The 21238-nt window shown below is 43.1% G+C and overlaps 1 protein-coding gene across 2 annotated transcripts in view; it reads right to left on the bottom strand.

The window, feature by feature from the left end:
* rassf4a (Ras association domain family member 4a) overlaps positions 1-21238 on the bottom strand; it is a 143047-nt gene that overhangs the window by 18596 nt on the left and 103213 nt on the right. For both annotated transcript variants that reach the window (XM_059946804.1, XM_059946805.1), the window contains exon 5: positions 9363-9472. In XM_059946804.1, the coding sequence (XP_059802787.1) occupies positions 9363-9472 (110 nt within the window). The remainder of the gene's footprint in view (positions 1-9362; positions 9473-21238) is intronic.

Genomic DNA, 21238 nt, shown 5'->3' with positions numbered 1-21238 from the left:
CTGTTTGAAACCTAATGAATGTTGAAAGGCCTTGATAATGGATGTGGAGAGGATGTTTCCTATGGTGGAAGGGTCTTGAATCAGAGGACACAGCCTCAGGATACTGGGTTCCTTTTAGGCACAGAGATGAGGAGGAAATTCTCTAATCAGAGAGTGGTGAATCTGTGGAATTCGTTGCCACAGGCAGCTGTGAAGGCCAAGTCTTTAATATATTTGAGGCAGACGCTGATAGGTTCTTGATTGGTCAGAGCATGAAGGGATACAGGGGAAAGCTGGAGATTGGATTTGTGAGGGAAATGGATCAGCCATGATGAAATGGCGGAGCAGACTTGATGGGCCAATTAGGCTCCTATATCTTATGGGACCAACATGTTTCTGTTGGAAAGGAGGGTAAGGCTGGTATAATTCATAAATCGATTAACAAGGATATGGAGGCCCTAGCAGAAAGAAGGAGGCATGTGGCACGTACAGCAAGCTGGGATTAAATGAATTCCCTGAGGAATCGTAGGGATGTAGGATTAGCAAGAGGACAAAAAAATATACATGCGACATCCTTATCAGCAATGTAAACTCAGCCAGTCCCATCCCGGGCACGAACCTCTCCAGAATCAATCAGTGAACTCAGCCAGTCCCATCCCGGGCACGAACCTCTCCAGAATCAATCAGTGAACTCAGCCAGTCCCATCCCGGGCACGAACCTCCACAGTATCAATCAGTGAACTCAGCCAGTCCCATCCCGGGCACGAGCCTCCTCAGTATTAATCAGTGAACTCAGCCAGTCCCATCCCGGGCATGAGCCTCCCCAGTATCGATCAGTGAACTCAGCCAGTCCCATCCCAGGCATGAGCCTCCCCAGTATCGATCAGTGAACTCAGCCAGTCCCATCCCAGGCATGAGCCTCCTCAGTATCAATCAGTGAACTCAGCAAGTCCCATCCCGGGCATGAGCCTCCCCAGTATCAATCAGTGAACTCAGCCAGTCCCATCCCGGGCATGAGCCTCCACAGTATCAATCAGTGAACTCAGCCAGTCCCATCCCGGGCACGAACCTCTCCAGAATCAATCAGTGAACTCAGCCAGTCCCATCCCGGGCACGAACCTCCCCAGTATCAATCAGTGAACTCAGCCAGTCACATCCCGGGCATGAGCCTCCTCAGTATCAATCAGTGAACTCAGCCAGTCCCATCCCGGGCATGAGCCTCCCCAGTATCAATCAGTGAACTCAGCCAGTCCCATCCCGGGAACGAACCTCCCCAGTATCAATCAGTGAACTCAGCCAGTCCCATCCCGGGCACGAACCTCCCCAGTATCAATCAGTGAACTCAGCCAGTCCAATCCCGGGCACGAACCTCCCCAGTATCAATCAGTGAACTCAGCCAGTCCAATCCCGGGCACGAACCTCCCCAGTATCGATCAGTGAACTCAGCCAGTCCCATCCCGGGTACGAACCTCCCCAGTATCGATCAGTGAACTCAGCCAGTCCCATCCCGGGCATGAGCCTCCCCAGTATCAATCAGTGAACTCAGCCAGTCCCATCCCGGGCACGAACCTCCCCAGTATCGATCAGTGAACTCAGCCAGTCCCATCCCGGGCACTAGTCACCCCAGTATCGATCAGTGAACTCAGCCAGTCCCATCCCGGGCACGAACCTCCCCAGTATCAATCAGTGAACTCAGCCAGTCCCATCATGGGCACGAACCTCCCCAGTATCGATCAGTGAACTCAGCCAGTCCCATCCCGGGCATGAGCCTCCCCAGTATCAATCAGTGAACTCAGCCAGTCCCATCATGGGCACTAGTCACCCCAGTATCAATCAGTACTCAGCCAGTCCCATCCCAAGCACGAGCCTCCCCAGTATCAATCAGTGAACACAGCCAGTCCCATCATGGACACTAGTCACCCCAGTATCAATCAGTGAACTCAGTCAGTCCCATCCCAAGCACGAGCCTCCCCAGTATCAATCAGTGAACTCAGCCAGTCCCATCATGGGCACGAACCTCCCCAGTATCGATCAGTGAACTCAGCCAGTCCCATCATGGGCACGAACCTCCCCAGTATCAATCAGTGAACTCAGCCAGTCCCATCCCGGGCATGAGCCTCCCCAGTATCGATCAGTGAACTCAGCCAGTCCCATCATGGGCACGAACCTCCCCAGTATCAATCAGTGAACTCAGCCAGTCCCATCATGGGCATGAGCCTCCCCAGTATCGATCAGTGAACTCAGCCAGTCCCATCCCGGGCACGAACCTCCCCAGTATCAATCAGTGAACTCAGCCAGTCCCATAATTGGCATGAACCTCCCCAGTATCGATCAGTGAACTCAGCCTGTCCCATCCCGGGCACGAACCTCCCCAGTATCGATCAGTGAACTCAGCCAGTCCCATCCCGGGTACGAACCTCCCCAGTATCAATCAGTGAACTCAGCCAGTCCCATCCCGGGCATGAGCCTCCCCAGTATCAATCAGTGAACTCAGCCAGTCCCATCCCGGGCACGAACCTCCCCAGTATCGATCAGTGAACTCAGCCAGTCCCATCCCGGGCACTAGTCACCCCAGTATCGATCAGTGAACTCAGCCAGTCCCATCCCGGGCACGAACCTCCCCAGTATCAATCAGTGAACTCAGCCAGTCCCATCATGGGCACGAACCTCCCCAGTATCGATCAGTGAACTCAGCCAGTCCCATCCCGGGCATGAGCCTCCCCAGTATCAATCAGTGAACTCAGCCAGTCCCATCATGGGCACTAGTCACCCCAGTATCAATCAGTGAACTCAGCCAGTCCCATCCCGGGCATGAGCCTCCCCAGTATCAATCAGTGAACTCAGCCAGTCCCATCCCGGGCACGAACCTCTCCAGAATCAATCAGTGAACTCAGCCAGTCCCATCCCGGGCACGAACCTCTCCAGAATCAATCAGTGAGCTCAGCCAGTCCCATCCCGGGCACGAACCTCCCCAGTATCAATCAGTGAACTCAGCCAGTCACATCCCGGGCATGAGCCTCCTCAGTATCAATCAGTGAACTCAGCCAGTCCCATCCCGGGCATGAGCCTCCCCAGTATCAATCAGTGAACTCAGCCAGTCCCATCCCAGGCACGAACCTCTCCAGTATCGATCAGTGAACTCAGCCAGTCCCATCCCGGGCACGAACCTCCCCAGTATCAATCAGTGAACTCAGCCAGTCCCATCATGGGCACGAACCTCCCCAGTATCGATCAGTGAACTCAGCCAGTCCCATCCCGGGCACGAACCTCCCCAGTATCAATCAGTGAACTCAGCCAGTCCCATCCCGGGCACGAACCTCCCCAGTATCGATCAGTGAACTCAGCCAGTCCCATCCCAGGCACGAGCCTCCCCAGTATCAATCAGTGAACTCAGCCAGTCCCATCCCGGGCACGAACCTCCCCAGTATCGATCAGTGAACTCAGCCAGTCCCATCCCGGGCACGAGCCTCCCCAGTATCGATCAGTGAACTCAGCCAGTCCCATCATGGACACTAGTCACCCCAGTATCAATCAGTGAACTCAGCCAGTCCCATCCCGGGCACGAACCTCCCCAGTATCAATCAGTGAACTCAGCCAGTCCCATCCCGGGCAGGAACCTCCCCAGTATCAATCAGTGAACTCAGCCAGTCACATCCCGGGCATGAGCCTCCTCAGTATCAATCAGTGAACTCAGCCAGTCCCATCCCGGGCATGAGCCTCCCCAGTATCAATCAGTGAACTCAGCCAGTCCCATCCCGGGAACGAACCTCCCCAGTATCAATCAGTGAACTCAGCCAGTCCCATCCCGGGCACGAACCTCCCCAGTATCAATCAGTGAACTCAGCCAGTCCAATCCCGGGCACGAACCTCCCCAGTATCAATCAGTGAACTCAGCCAGTCCAATCCCGGGCACGAACCTCCCCAGTATCAATCAGTGAACTCAGCCAGTCCAATCCCGGGCACGAACCTCCCCAGTATCGATCAGTGAACTCAGCCAGTCCCATCCCGGGTACGAACCTCCCCAGTATCGATCAGTGAACTCAGCCAGTCCCATCCCGGGCATGAGCCTCTCCAGTATCAATCAGTGAACTCAGCCAGTCCCATCCCGGGCACGAACCTCCCCAGTATCGATCAGTGAACTCAGCCAGTCCCATCCCGGGCACTAGTCACCCCAGTATCGATCAGTGAACTCAGCCAGTCCCATCCCGGGCACGAACCTCCCCAGTATCAATCAGTGAACTCAGCCAGTCCCATCATGGGCACGAACCTCCCCAGTATCGATCAGTGAACTCAGCCAGTCCCATCCCGGGCATGAGCCTCCCCAGTATCAATCAGTGAACTCAGCCAGTCCCATCATGGGCACTAGTCACCCCAGTATCAATCAGTACTCAGCCAGTCCCATCCCAAGCACGAGCCTCCCCAGTATCAATCAGTGAACACAGCCAGTCCCATCATGGACACTAGTCACCCCAGTATCAATCAGTGAACTCAGTCAGTCCCATCCCAAGCACGAGCCTCCCCAGTATCAATCAGTGAACTCAGCCAGTCCCATCATGGGCACGAACCTCCCCAGTATCGATCAGTGAACTCAGCCAGTCCCATCATGGGCACGAACCTCCCCAGTATCAATCAGTGAACTCAGCCAGTCCCATCCCGGGCATGAGCCTCCCCAGTATCGATCAGTGAACTCAGCCAGTCCCATCATGGGCACGAACCTCCCCAGTATCAATCAGTGAACTCAGCCAGTCCCATCATGGGCATGAGCCTCCCCAGTATCGATCAGTGAACTCAGCCAGTCCCATCCCGGGCACGAACCTCCCCAGTATCAATCAGTGAACTCAGCCAGTCCCATAATTGGCATGAACCTCCCCAGTATCGATCAGTGAACTCAGCCTGTCCCATCCCGGGCACGAACCTCCCCAGTATCGATCAGTGAACTCAGCCAGTCCCATCCCGGGTACGAACCTCCCCAGTATCAATCAGTGAACTCAGCCAGTCCCATCCCGGGCATGAGCCTCCCCAGTATCAATCAGTGAACTCAGCCAGTCCCATCCCGGGCACGAACCTCCCCAGTATCGATCAGTGAACTCAGCCAGTCCCATCCCGGGCACTAGTCACCCCAGTATCGATCAGTGAACTCAGCCAGTCCCATCCCGGGCACGAACCTCCCCAGTATCAATCAGTGAACTCAGCCAGTCCCATCATGGGCACGAACCTCCCCAGTATCGATCAGTGAACTCAGCCAGTCCCATCCCGGGCATGAGCCTCCCCAGTATCAATCAGTGAACTCAGCCAGTCCCATCATGGGCACTAGTCACCCCAGTATCAATCAGTGAACTCAGCCAGTCCCATCCCGGGCATGAGCCTCCCCAGTATCAATCAGTGAACTCAGCCAGTCCCATCCCGGGCACGAACCTCTCCAGAATCAATCAGTGAACTCAGCCAGTCCCATCCCGGGCACGAACCTCTCCAGAATCAATCAGTGAGCTCAGCCAGTCCCATCCCGGGCACGAACCTCCCCAGTATCAATCAGTGAACTCAGCCAGTCACATCCCGGACATGAGCCTCCTCAGTATCAATCAGTGAACTCAGCCAGTCCCATCCCGGGCATGAGCCTCCCCAGTATCAATCAGTGAACTCAGCCAGTCCCATCCCAGGCACGAACCTCTCCAGTATCGATCAGTGAACTCAGCCAGTCCCATCCCGGGCACGAACCTCCCCAGTATCAATCAGTGAACTCAGCCAGTCCCATCATGGGCACGAACCTCCCCAGTATCGATCAGTGAACTCAGCCAGTCCCATCCCGGGCACGAACCTCCCCAGTATCAATCAGTGAACTCAGCCAGTCCCATCCCGGGCACGAACCTCCCCAGTATCGATCAGTGAACTCAGCCAGTCCCATCCCAGGCACGAGCCTCCCCAGTATCAATCAGTGAACTCAGCCAGTCCCATCCCGGGCACGAACCTCCCCAGTATCGATCAGTGAACTCAGCCAGTCCCATCCCGGGCACGAGCCTCCCCAGTATCGATCAGTGAACTCAGCCAGTCCCATCATGGACACTAGTCACCCCAGTATCAATCAGTGAACTCAGCCAGTCCCATCCCGGGCACGAACCTCCCCAGTATCAATCAGTGAACTCAGCCAGTCCCATCCCGGGCACGAGCCTCCCCAGTATCAATCGGTGAACTCAGCCAGTCCCATCCCGGGCACGAACCTCCCCAGTATCGATCAGTGAACTCAGCCAGTCCCATCATGGACATTAATCACTCCAGTGTCGAGGAGTGAACTCAGCCAGTCCCATCATGGGCAAGAACCTCTCCAGTATCGATCAGTGAACTCAGCCAGTCCCATCCCGGGCACGAACCTCCCCAGTATCGATCAGTGAACTCAGCCAGTCCCATCCTGGGCATGAGCCTCCCCCGTATCAATCAGTGAACTCAGCCAGTCCCATCCCAGGCACGAGCCTCCCCAGTATCAATCAGTGAACTCAGCCAGTCCCATCATGGACACTAGTCACCCCAGTATCAATCAGTGAACTCAGCCAGTCCCATCCCGGGCATGAACCTTTTCAGTATCAATCAGTGAACTCAGCCAGTCCCATCCCAGGCACGAACCTCTCCAGAATCAATCAGTGAACTCAGCCAGTCCCATCCCGGGCATGAGCCTCCCCAGTATCAATCAGTGAACTCAGCCAGTCCCATCCTGGGCACGAGCCTCCTCAGTATTAATCAGTGAACTCAGCCAGTCCCATCCCAGGCACGAACCTCCCCAGTATCGATCAGTGAACTCAGCCAGTCCCATCCCGGGCATGAGCCTCCCCAGTATCAATCAGTGAACTCAGCCAGTCCTATCATGGACATTAGTCACTCCAGTGTCAAGGAGTGAACTCAGCCAGTCCCATCCTGGGCACGAACCTCCCCAGTATCAATCAGTGAACTCAGCCAGTCCCATCCCGGGCACGAACCTCCCCAGTATCGATCAGTGAACTCAGCCAGTCCCATCATGGCCATTAGTCACTCCAGTGTCGAGGAATGAACTCAGCCAGTCCCATCATGGGCACAAGGCTTCCCAGTCTTCAGGACATCTTCAAAAGGTGATGCTTTAAGAAGGCGGTATCCATCATTAAGGACCCTCATCAACTCTTCTCATTGCTACCATCAGGGAGGAAGTACTAGAGCATGAAGACACTAACTCAAAATAGTAACATAGAGCATAGCAAACCTACAGCACAATACAGGCCCTTCGGCCCACAAAGTTGTGCCAAACATGTCCCTTCCTTAGAAATTACTAGGCTTACCCATAGCCCTGTTTTTCTAAGCTCCGTGTACCTATCCAAAAGTCTCTTAAAAGACCCTGTCGTATCCACCTCCATCACTGTTGCCGGCAGCCCATTCCACACATGCACCACTTCCTAAGTAAAAAAACTTACCTGACATCTCCTCTGTACCTACCCCCCATCACCTTAAACCTGTGTCCTCTTGTGGCAACCATTTCAACCCTGGGAAAAAGCCTCTGACTATCACTCGATCAGTGCCTCTTATCATCTTATACACCTCTATCAGGTCACCTCTGATACTCCGTCACTCCAAGGAGAAAAGGCCAAGTTCACTCAACCTGTTTTCATAAGGCATGCTCCCCAATCCAGGCAACATCGTTGTAAAATGCCTCTGCACCCTTTCTATGGTTTCAACATCCTTCCTGTAGTGAGGCAACCAGAACTGATCACAGTATTCCAAGTGGGGTCTGACCAGGGTTCTATATAGCTGCAACATTACCTTTTGGCTCCTAAATTCAATCCCACGATTGATGAAGGCCAATACACCACATGCCTTCTTAACCACAGAGTCAACCTGCGCAGCAGCTTTGAGTGTCCTATGGACTCGGACACCAAGATCCCTCTGCTCCTCCACAATGCTGAGAGTCTTACCATTAATACTATATTCTGCCATCAGATTTGACCTACCAAAATGAACCACCTCACACTTATCTGGGTTGAACTCCATCTGCACTTCTCAGCCCAGTTTTGCATCCTATCAATGTTCCACTGTAACCTCTGACAGCCCTCCACACTATCCACAACACCTCCAACCTTTGTATCATAAGTAAACTCACTAACCCATTCCTCCATTTCCTCATCCAGGTCTTTTATAAAAATCACGAAGAGTAAGGGTCCCGAAACAGGTCCCTGAGGCACAACACTGGCCATCTCCAATGGGATCCCACCACCAAGTCCACATTCCCCCCCAACTTTCTGCTTTTTGCAGAGATCACTCCCTACACAACTCTCTTGTCCATTCGTCTCTCCCCACTGATATCCCTACTGATACTTACCCTTGCAAGCAGAACAAGTGCTACTCCTCCTCCTGCATTACCATTTAATGTCCCAGTCTTTTAAGTTGAGGTGACACTTCACCTGTGGGTCTATTGGGGCTATCTACAGTATCTGGTGCTCCCAATGAGGCCTCGGGTATGTTAGTGAGACCCGACACAAATTGGGAGACCACTTTGCCAAGCACCTGTGCTTTGTCTGCCAAGCCTGCGGAGTTCCTCCTGCATTTTGTCTGTGTTTCTTCCCCTCTGCCATCATATTTCTAAACCCAGGAATTTCACCTTGGTGATTTTTCCCTTTCTTTTTGTCCTACTTCTCCAATTTAATTTAAATTTTGCACATATTTCTTACAGTTTTTTATAGTTTTTATTATTATGTATTACGATGTTTTACTGCCGTAAAGCAAATTACACAACACATGCCAGGAATATCAGGTCCACTTCTGATTCTAAGAAAGAATCACAAAGGATCCTTTCAACACATTAAGAGCAAAAGGGTAACGAAGGAAAGAGTAGGTCACAGTAAGAATCAGTGTGGTTGTCCTGATGAAGAGTGTCAGCACAAAATGTCAACTGTTTCGTCGCTGCCTGACCTGCTGAGTTCCTCCAGTGCATAGTGTGTGTTGCTCTGTATGGTTGTCTATGTGTGAAGACGTGAGATAGTGAGAGGTTAAGTAACTATTTCTCATCTGATTTTTCCATGGGGAAGATCATGGATACGAGTGAGATGCTAAATTGTAAATTGATTTACTATCACAGGTATGAGGTACAGTGAAAAACTTGTCCTCCATATCATCCATATGATCAACTCAATACCACGTTAATAGTTCGGCAGATTAACATCTTGACAGTGACTAAATTCGCCAAAGGGCCTATTTCTGTGCTGGTCTGTTCTATCACTATGACTCTAACAATGCACTGAGGTGGTACAAGGGAAAACAATAACAGAACACAGAATAAACTGCTACAGTTACAGTGCAAGTAGACACTCAGAGAACAAGTCACTAAGTTCTGGGTGGTACCTGGACTCTGGCTCATTACCAGCTTCACTAACCTGGAATGGTGTCGCCCATCACGTCTGGTGGAAAATCATCCTTACTAGTCGACTCACTTTCAGCTTCAGACAAACTGGTATTTATCAAGATGCGCGACATAGTTCCTTTTCTGCAAGGGTTAATGTGAAATACTCAGAAATTCAACAGTTCATTACAATCACACAGTGACTACAGCAACTGAAACTGTAATATGCATTGCAGTATACCATACCACATAGATCACATATCATACCATACCATTCCATATGCATCACAGCATACCATACTGTATGGATTGCATATCATACCATACCATACCATACCATACCAGATGGATCACATACCATACCATATGGATCGTAGCCCTACCATCAAATCACTGGCCCCAGTAGATTCTAAAACCACAGTTTGGTGATTATTGTCATAAGGTGGAAATGTGTGGAAGCCTCAATCTGGGTTCCAGATTTCTGCGCTGACAGCTACCTTGAACTAGTCTGGACTCAGGAAAGTAAGGGAGCCGATGAACTCTTGTGTATGTTTATCATCAGCAAGAGAGGGATGATGACAATTGATGATGACAGTTCTAGTACGCTCAAATCCAATTACAGATAACAAAGGCTTAAAAACCAGGAAGTAACAGGGACTTCGAGGAGCAGATGGGGAGATAGATTCTGGAATGGTGTAATAATAACAATAACAATAATAGTTGTTGTGGTGGGAGATTTTAATTTCCCAACTATCGATCAGCATCTCCCTAGAGCAAAGGGTTTAGATGGGGTGGGGTTTGTTAAGTGTGTTCAGGAAGGTTTCTTGACACAGTATGTAGATAAGCCTACAAGAGGAGAGGCTGTACTGGATCTGGTATTGGGAAATGAACCTGGTCAGGTGTCAGGTCTCTCAGTGGGAGAGCGTTTTGGAGATAATGATCACAATTTTATCTCCTGAACCAGAGCTTTGGAGAGGGATAGGAACAGACAAGTTAGGAAAGCATTTAATTGGAATAAGGGAAGTTATGAGGCTATCAGGCAGGAACTTGGAAGCATAAATTGGAAACAGATGTTCTCAGGGAAACGTATGGAATAAATGTGGCAAATGTTCAGGGAACATTTGCATGGAGTTCTGCATAGGTATGTTCCAATGACACGGAAAAGATAGTAGGGTACAGGAACTGTGGTGTACAAAGGCTGTTGAAAATCTAGTCAAGAAAAAAAGAAAACCTTACAAAAAGTTCAAAAAACTAGGCAATGATAGAGATCTAGAAGATTATAAGGCTAGCAGGAAGAAGCTTAAGAATGAAATTAGAAGAGCCAGAAGGGGCCATGAGAAGGCCTAGTTGGACAGGATTAAGGAAAACCCCAAGACATTCTACGTGTGTGAAGAGCAAGAGGTTAAGACATGAGAGAATAGGACCAATCAAGTGTGACAGTGGAAAAGTGTGTATGGAACCCGAGGAGATAGCAGAGGTACTTAATGAATATTTTGCTTCAGTATTCACTATGGAAAAGGATCTTGGCAATTGTTGGAATGACACAGCAGACTGAAAAGCTTGAGCATGTAGATATTAAAAAAGAGGATGTGCTGGAGCTTTTGGAAAGCATCAAGTTGGATAAGTCACCGGGACCAGATGAGATGTACCCTAGACTACTATGGGAGGTGAGGGAGGAGATTGCTGAGCCTCTGGCGATGATCTTTGCATCATCAGTGGAGACAGGAGAGGTTTTGGAGGACTGGACGGTTGCAGATGTTGTTCCCTTATTCAAGAAAGGGAGTAGAGATAGCCCAGGAAACTATAGGCCAGTGAGTCTTACTTCTGTGGTTAGTAAGTTGATGGAAAAGATCCTGAGAGGCAGGTATTATGAGGCATAATATGATTAGGAATTGTCAGCATGGCTTTCTCAAAGGCAGGTCATGTCTTACAAGCAGATTGAATTTTTTGAGGATGTGACTAAACACATTGATGAAGGTAGAGCAGTAGATGTAGTGTATATGGATTTCAGCAAGGCATTTGATAAGGTACCCCATACAAAGCTTATTGAGAAAGTAAGGAGGCATGGGATCCAAGGGGACATTGCTTTGTGGATCCAGAACTGGTTTGCCCACAGAAGGCAAAGAGTGGTTGTAGACGGGTCATATTCTGCATGGAGGTTGGTCACCTGTGGTCTGCCTCAGGGATCTGTTCTGGGACCCTTACTCTTCGTGATTTTTATAAATGACCTGGATGAGGAAGTGGAGGGATGGGTTAGTAAATTTGCTGATGACTCAAAGGTTGGGGGTGTTGTGGATAGTGTGGAGGGCTGTCAGAGGTTACAGCGACACATCAGTAGGATGCAAAACTGGGCTGAGAAGTGCAGATGGAGTTCAACCCAGATAAGTGTGAGGTGGTTCATTTTGGTAGGTCAAATATGATGGCAGAATGTAGTATTAATGTTAAGACTCTTGGCAGTGTGGAGGATCAGAGGGATCTTGGGGTCCATGTCCATAGGATACTCAAAGCAGCTGTGCAGGTTGACTCTGTGGTTAAGAAGGCATGTGGTGTATTGGCCTTCATCAATCGTGGAATTGAGTTTAGGAGCCGAGGGGTAATGTTGCAGCTATATAGGACCCTGGTCAGACCCCACTTGGAATACTGTGCTTAGTTCTGGTTGCCTCACTACAGGAAGGATGTGGAAGCCATAGAAAGGGTGCAGAGGAGACTTACAAGGATGTTGCCTGGACTGGGGAGCATGCCTTATGAGAATAGGTTGAGTGAACTCGGCCTTTTCTCCTTGGAGTGATGGAGGTTGAGAGGTGACCTGATAGAGGTGTATAAGATGATGAGGGGCATTGATCAAGTGGATAGTCAGAAGCTTTTTCCCAGGGCTGAAATGGCTAGCATGAGAGGGCACAGTTTTAAGTGCTTGGAAGTAGGTACAGATTCTTCACCTTGTAGCACATGGAGGAGGTTGCATTCCTAGTGGCTCTCTCTCTTTTAATATATTTTATATCCCACCAACAGATCCCTTTTAGTTTTGATGACTTACTACTTCTACAGAAGGAATTATTATTTTTACTGAAGGATTTACGATTTAATTACAATGGCCGAAAAAAGTCGTTCTGGTATTGAACTGAGAAGCGGCAAGACTTTTTCTGAAATGGAGCAAACGGAACAAACCAAGTAAATGGAGGAACCTGTTACACTAGCGTGAATATTTTCTTCAATACAAAACATGAAGTCAGAATTCGGATCGCTTAATATTAAAATTGTTAAGCTGGCCGGTTCAAATGGGAAGCTCAAAAAAGCTATTTCTACGATTCAAGACTCTCTGAAAAACTTGGACTCTCAACTTCAAACACTTCAGCAGACTACAACCCGAATCGAGAGTGAGCATGATCTATTCAAGCAAACTATTAAAGATCAAGGAATGAAGATATCTTCAATGGAAAAGAAAATCAATGAAATTACCTCCGAACTATCTAAAATGAAGAAAAGAATTGAGGGCGTTGGAGGAATCTGCGTATTCTGGGACTGCCTGAAAATACTGAAGCTGGCGATCTGTTAAAATTCTTTTCAGACATGCTGCACTCACTTTTCCGTGAGACTCTCGAAACTAGCCCCTTAACTGACAGAGCTCACAGAACATTCTCTCGCCGTTCAGCTGAATTACGTCCTCAAGCAGTGGTATTTTCTTTGCATTATTACACGACTAAAGAAGCTATTATTCAAGAAGTCAGAAAGAAACGGAAATTATTCTTCAATTCAACACAAATTCATATAGTCGATGATTATCCACCTGAGATCTTTCCGAAAGGAAGAAATATCGAAAAGTTATGAGTGAAATGTCTAAATTAGATTTAAATCCCTCCCTTCGCTTTCCAGCAAAGCTGATAATTTTTCCTGAAAAATCTCAATCATTGAGATTCTACTCTCCTCAGGAGGGATGGGAGTATATTAAAAATCTTAAAGTTAAGCCTACTGAATAAAATAATAAAGTTACTCCGATTACTCAATAGGCAATTTTGAAGTATCTGCTGTATGAGTTATTTATGGAGCTTTTGAGTTAAGTACATGTTATATCTTTTCATTCTCTGGTATGGGACGTGATCGATTTAATTTTTTAAAATCATATTAATAATTAGTACATATATAACTGTCTTGTAGGGAACCTTTATAGTATTGTACTTTAGTGGTCCGTGTAGGACCTGTTGTGTATTAATCTTTTTATTTCTTTTATTTGCTTCAATACTTACAGTTTTAGGTCTATTTTATATATATACACACACACTCATTTACTTTTCTTTTTCGAGAGAAAGAATATTGTTTGTAACATTATTTGCTCGGATTTATTCCTTCTTTTGAATATGTGTTTAAGCTACTTTAGCTGATTCTAAGATGGCCGTTGTTGATTATGTTTTTATTAACGTTAGACATAACATTATAGTAGTTGAATTCTGTTTGTGCCTTTCATTATGGCTATTTTTTGTGAGATTTTTGCTTTTTTTTATTATATGGAGCTGCAAGATGGAGAACAGGGTTAAGTTAGCATGGGACCAGCCTGTTGGTTCCTTCATTTCTATCTATTGGGTGGTGGGAGGGGGGAGGGGTCTTTTAGAGTAGGTTCTTTTCTTGATTGGGCAGTTCTTTTGATGGATTTCTCTTTCGTAAATGCGTCACTCCTTCTGGTTGTACCCGCGCCTTTTGGTTTAATCTGTACTTGCGTAACATTTCTTTTATATAATATTAAACTCAATTTTAAACATGGATGTTAATAAAATCAATATAATATCTTGGAATTGGAACAGTGTCAATCATCCCATTAAACGTAAAAAGGTTTTTAAGAAATTAAAAACACTTACTGCTGATATTTTTGCGCAAGAAAATCATATACGAAAACAGAATGAGGACAGGTTTTTCTGCTTTTGGAAAGGGCCTTTATTTCACTCGCTGTCGGATAGTAAAACTAGAGGCATTTCTATATTTCTTAGTCCTAAAATCCCTTTTGTACACCTTAACACTACTACAGATTCGATTGGAAGATATTTAATTGTTACTGGTTTATTATGCAAGCAAAAGGTAGTTCTGGTGTGTGTATACGCACCTAATGTAGATAATTCTGATTTTTTTAAGAAACTTTTTTCAGAGTTACCGAATCTCAATGAATATAAGCTGATCATGGATGGTGACTTTAATTGTTGTTTAAATCCGGCAATTGACAGGTCATCAACTAAATAAAGTGCTTCCAAATAAAGCGGCAGCTTTTTTATTAGAATACGGCCTTGTCGATATTTGGGGATATAAACACCCCAATGATAAAGATTTTTCTTTTTTCTCACACATCCATCATAAATATTCTCCAATTGATTACTTTTTTTTAGATACACATCTGTTAAACTTCGTTGTTGAATGTGCGTATGACACCATTGCACTTTCAGATCACGCGCCTTTAAAGTTAATCCTTAAGCTTTCGGATAGATTTTTGAAAATGTCACAGTGGAGACTGAATCCTGTATTGTTACAGGATCCAGCTTTTGTTAATTTTATTAAGGAGCAAATTTCTATGTTTTTTGAATTTCATAGAACTGAAGGAATGTCAAATCTGGTTATATGGGACACCTTGAAATCTTTTCTTAGGGGACAGATAATCTCATATTCAGCAGCCTTGAGAAAGAAAACTAAAGTGGAATTGTCAGTGCTTATTAATAAAATTAAACAGATAGATAAAGTGTATTCAGTTAAACCTACTGAAGACCTATATAAAGAAAAGGTCGAACTTCAATCATAGTATGATTTGCTTCTGACCTTTCCCATTGAACAGCAAATTTTTAAATCTAAAAGTTTATTTTATATATATGGGGAAAAATCTGCTAAACTTTTAGCAGGTCAGTTAAAGGCTGGGATGGTCAGAAGACAAATTTTAAATATTCGCCAACCAGATAGAACAGAAACTTTAGATCCTTATGAAATTAATAAGATATTTATGGACTTTCATTCTAATCTTTATAAATCTGAATACTCCGATAGTACTATAACTATGAATACATTTTTGCAAAGGCTAAACATACCCCAAATTTCAATTCAAGATGCCGATATGTTAGATGCACCCATTAAACAAGAGGGGATAGCCAAGGCCATATCCTCTATGCAATTAGGGAAAGCTCCGGGACCTGATGGTTATCTGGTAGAATTTTATAAGACCTTTCACGAAAAGCTTATACCACATCTTCATCAAACGTTTACCGACTCTCTATACTCTGGGAACCTTCCTAAAACATTTTATGAAGCACTAATTTCATTGATTCCAAAAAAAGGAAAAGACCCACTGGAATGTGTATCCTAAAGACCTATTTCTTTATTGAATGTAATTTTAAAATTCTCTCTAAGATTCTAGCAAATAGGTGTGAGAATATCTTGCCTAATGTTATCTCAAACAATCAAACAGGATTTATTAAAAATAGGTACTCACATTTTAATATTCAAAGATTATTAAATATCATTTATTCCCCCTCAGCCAAAAAATCTGAATGTATTGTACCTTTGGATGTAGAGAAAGCCTTTGATAGTGTGGAGTGGCCTTATCTATTTCAGGTTTTGAAGAGGTTCAACTTTGGTCCAGGATTTATTTCCTGGATTAAATTGATTTATCAGGCCCTGGTAGCTGCAGTTTTAACTAATAATCAAAAGTCTCCTTACTTTAGATTATATAGAGGAACCTGTCAGGGTTGTCCCCTTAGTCCTTTATTATTTAATTTGGCTTTAAAACCACTTGCTATTGCTCTTAGGGATTCTAATTCTGTGCAGGGTATTAGGAGAGGGGATAAATTACATAAGATTTCGTTATACGTGGATGATTTATTAGTTTACATATCAAATCCTAAGAAATCTATTCCTTCTATGTTATCTATATTTATGGAATTTGGTACTTTTTCTGGATATAAACTTAATTTACATAAAAGTGAATTATTTCCTATTAATAATTATTCTGATTATTATGATCAAATACCTTTTAATATTGCCAAAAACTATTTTACTTACCTTGGTATCAAAATTACAAAAAATTTTAAAGACCAATATAGGTATAATTTCTTCCCTTTAGTTGAATATACTCAACAGGCGCTTTCTAAATGGTCACCTATGTCGCCGTCATTGATAGGTCGAATAAATGCTATAAAAATGGTTATTCTATCGAAATTTTTATATATATTTCAAGCAGTTCCCTCTTTTGTTCCAAAAACATTTTTTGATAAAATAGTTTCTCTGATTTTATCTTATGGTTGGAATAGTAAAAGCTCTAGAGTGAATAAACTTTTAATGTAAATATCAAAAAAAGATAGAGGACTGGCTTTACCAAACTTTAGATTTTATTATTGGGCAATTAATATTTGTTATATTACTTTTTGGATTTACGATACAGACGATCAAGATCACCCTTCATGGTTACAGCTGACGGAAAACTCAGTAATGGGGTTTTCGTTAGCTTCTTTATTAGGAGCTCCCCTTCCGTTTTCATTCTCCAGAATAGGTAGACAAGCTCTCAGCCCTATTGTTGAATATACTTTAAAAATTTGGTTTCAATTTGTAGATTTTTTGAATTAAATGATTTTTTACTTTCTAGTAATATTTATTCTAATTTCTTTTTTAAACCATCATTAACATGGAAAATTAAGGGAATAATAACTTCTTTAGATTTGTTTTTACAAGACTGTTTAATGTCTTTTTCACAGTTAATGGATAAATATGCTATCTCTAATACACGTTTTTTCAGGTATTTACAAGTTAGGAATTTTTTACATGATTTTTTACCGAATTACCCCTTGGTCTGCTCTTCAAATTTGGCTTATGTTATTTTTCAGTTTAAACCTTTTCAAAAATGATTAATAGCTATCATTTATAAACGGTTAATGAATGCTCCCATATCGCCTAATGATAGGGTTCAACGTACCTGGGAAGTAGAACTTCAACATTCATTTTCAGATAATCAATGGAGTAAAATTTATTATTTAGTCAATAATTCATCTATCTGCACATGCCATATCTTAATTCAGTTTAAGATAGTACATAGGGCCCATATGTCCAAAGATAAATTGGCGCATATTTTTCCTAATATAAGCCCTATTTGTGACAGATGTAACGCAGAAGTGGCTACTCTAACTCATATGTTTTGGTCATGTGTAAGCTTAAACAATTTTTGGAGGGATGTGTTTGGAATATTATCTAAAGTTAAAGATATGGATGTTCAACCTAATCCACTTACAGCAATTTTTGGGATTATTCCAGAGGAAGCAAGCAAAGTCTCTGCTTCCGCCCAACATGTGATAGCATTTTCAACTTTACTGGCTAGGAGAGCTATTTTGCTACACTGGAAAGAATCTAACCCACCTACTGTTTTCTATTGGCTCTCCTCCATCATGCCATGTCTAAGCTTGGAGAAAATTAGAAGCTGAACATTTGATACGTCCTTTAATTTTGAACAAGTCTGGTGACCCTTTATTCAATATTTTCACATGATTTAATTTATTTTTATTTATTTATTTTTCTTTATTCTCTTTGGGGAAAATCCTTATCTGTGAAGGTTCGGAGATGACTGGAAGGATGTGTTTTTTTCTCTCTTTTTTTTCTAATTATATCCTGAATTGGACTGCCCAATCTTTCTTTTTCTTTCCTTTTTTTTCTCTTTCTTTTTTTTATTATTTCAGTTTAGTTAGTGGGTTTTTTTTCCTTATCAATAAAATTTCCAATTTTTTAATGATTGTTATGAGGAGTTTTTTTGACCATTGTATATATAACAGCATAATATTTTACTTATTTGATTTTGATATTATATACTTTTTGTTTTTACTATTGCTGTTTATATGTCTTTTATATTATCTACTTGTTAAATTCCTCTTCCGATTTGTATATTCTTTATTTGGAAATCAATAAAAAAATTGAAAAATGAAATGGAAGTAGGTACAGAGGAGATGTCAGGGGTAAGTTTTTTTACGCAGAGAGTGGTGAGTGCATGGAATGGGCTGACAGTGACGGTGGTGGAGGCGGATACAATAGGGTCTTTTAGGAGACTCCTGGATGGATACATGGAGTTTAGAGAATTTGAGGGCTACGGGAAACCCCAAGTAATTTCTAATGTAAGGACATGTTTGGCACATCTTTGTGGGTTGAAGGGCCTGTATTGTGCTGTGTGTTTTCTATGTTTCTATGATAAGAGCAAAAATTAGGAAATTGTACATCTTGCAGGTGTTCCACATTTAGTAAGATGGTCCTGGGCCTCAACTTCACTTACCTCAAGAACCAACAAATGCTAATTCCCTTCCTGCCCAGGAGCCCAACATTCCCAATCACTGTGCATGCAGTGAGTGGGAGAGAATCATGCAGTGAGTGGGAGAGAATAACGCGGAGAGAATAATGCAGAGAGAGTGACACAGTGAGTGGGAGAGAATAAGCAGAGAGAATAACACAGTGGGTGGGAGAGAATAACGCAGTGAGTGGGAGAGAATAACAGTGAGTGAGGGAGAATAACACCGTGAGTGGGAGAGAATAACACAGTGAGTGGGAAAGAATAATGCAGGTCAACTTGGTAATAATCTAGTTATCGTTGCCGTTTGCCAGATTGGAGAAGGTATTACCCAAAATTATTTCAGAAGATCAAACCAGTTTTATTAAGAATCGCTATTCTTTTTTCAACATTAGGAGATTACTGAATATTGTTTATACTCCCTCACATGACATTTTAGAATGCGTGATTTCATTAGATGCGGAGAAAGCATTTGATAGAGTTGAATGGCCTTACTTATTTAATGTGTTGGAGAAGTTTAATTTTAGTCCGACATTCATATCTTGGATTAAGTTGATTTATCACACTCCAGTAGCCTCAGTGTTTACCAATAATCAAAGATCTCCCTTTTCTCGCCTATTTCGGGGCACTAGACAGGGATGTCCTCTTAGTCCACTACTATTTAACATTGCCTTAGAACCTTTGGCAATTGCCATCAGACAATCACAGGATATTTTGGGTATTAATCGTGGGACAGATATTCATAAGTTATCTTTGTATGCAGATGATTTATTACTATTCATTTCTAACCCTGAGAAATCTATTCCAGCAGTTTTATCATTGTTGGCTCAATTTAGTGAGTTTTCTGGATATAAGTTAAATCTGAATAAAAGTGAATTGTTTCCTTTGAATAGACAGGACCCAATATATGGAAATTTACCCTTTAAATTAGTTAATGATTCTTTTATTTATTTAGGGATCAAAATCACAAAAAACCATAAAGATTTATTTAGGTTTAATTTTTTACCCTTAATTGATCAGATTAAAGGCTTGTTTACTAAGTGGTCACCATTATCTTTATCTCTAATAGGTAGGATTAATGCTATTAAGATGGTTATTTTACCTAAGTTTTTATATATTTTTCAAGCGGTACCAATTTTTATTCCAAAATCTTTGTTTTACTAATGTTGATTCAAAAATTTCCTCATATATATGGCAGAATAAAAATCCCAGGTTAGGTAAAATATACTTACAGAAGACAAAGAAGGAAGGTGGGTTAGCATTACCTAATTTCAGATTTTATTATTGGGCAGTTAATATTAGATATTTGTCATGTTGGTTGAAAGATCGGCCCTCATTGGGTGAGTTTAGAAATTAAATCTGTATCAGGTTATGCTCTGGGTTCTATTTTAGGGACTTCTCTCCCTTTTGCTCTCTCTAAATTGCCGAAACGAATTGACAACCTGATAGTTGAACATACTTTACGTATATGGTTTCAATTTCGGAAATTTTTCGGGTTGACTCAATTCATTTTAAGTAGTCCTATTGTATTTAATTGCTTTTTCCACCCTTCCATTATAGATCAAGCTTATTTGGCTTGGAAAACTAAGGGATTGCTAAGATTTTCTGATTTATTTTTGGACAATTGTTTTATGTCTTTTGAGCAATTATCCAACAAATATAACTTGCCTAGATTTCATTTTTTTAGATATTTACAGATTAGACATGTTTTAAGTACTGTACTCCCTACATTTCCAAATTTTGTGCCTTCAGATATTTTGGAGAGTTTGTTTGAATTAGACCCTTTTCAAAAAGGGCTTATTTCAAAACTTTATAATATAATTATGAAGATACATTCAGAGCCCCTTTATAAGACCAAAAAGGATTGGGAAAGAGAGCTTAACCTTATTATTCCTAGTGAGAATTGGGATAGAATTCTTCAATTAGTTAATACATCATCGATATGTGCCAAACATTCATTAATACAATTTAAGGTCGTACATAGGGCCCATATGTCCAAGGATAAATTAGCTCATTTTTACTCTTATATAAATCCTATTTGTGATAGATGTCAATCGGAAATCGTGTCTTTAACCCATATGTTTTGGTCATGTTCGTTTTTGAAAAAAATATTGGAAAGATATTTTTGATATTATTTCTGCGGTTTTGAATATTGATTTACAACCTCATCCTATTACCGCAATTTTTGGTTTACCAATGTTAGATTCACTGCATTTATCTTCTTCCGCCCGTCGAATGATTGCATTTCTAACTCTGATGGCTAGAAGATCTATATTGTTGAATTGGAAGGAAATTAACCCTCCCACTGTATTTAATTGGTTATCTCAAACTATGTTATCTTTAAATTTAGAAAAAATTAGAAGTGGTGTTTTTGATACTTCTATTAAATTTGAAAAGTTATGGAGATCATTTATTCAATATTTTCATATGATGTAATACGACTCCGTTCCAAGTTCATTTGACTTTCCAGCTTTTAGCTTATGTATGTTGAGAGGACCGGAGGTGATGACATTGATGATTATTTATTCTTGTGAGATATTATAAACAGCCCTTTCTTTTCTTCTCCCAATGTTTCTTTTTTTTCTTTTTTTTGCTTCTTTTTCTTCTTTATTAGTCATTAGATTAGTAGA

The sequence above is a fragment of the Hypanus sabinus genome, chromosome 21, assembly GCF_030144855.1.
Source record: "Hypanus sabinus isolate sHypSab1 chromosome 21, sHypSab1.hap1, whole genome shotgun sequence".
NCBI classification, from domain to species: Eukaryota; Metazoa; Chordata; class Chondrichthyes; order Myliobatiformes; family Dasyatidae; genus Hypanus; species Hypanus sabinus.
Note: the sequence above shows the minus strand (reverse complement) of the source record. Positions and strands in the feature narration are given on the sequence as shown.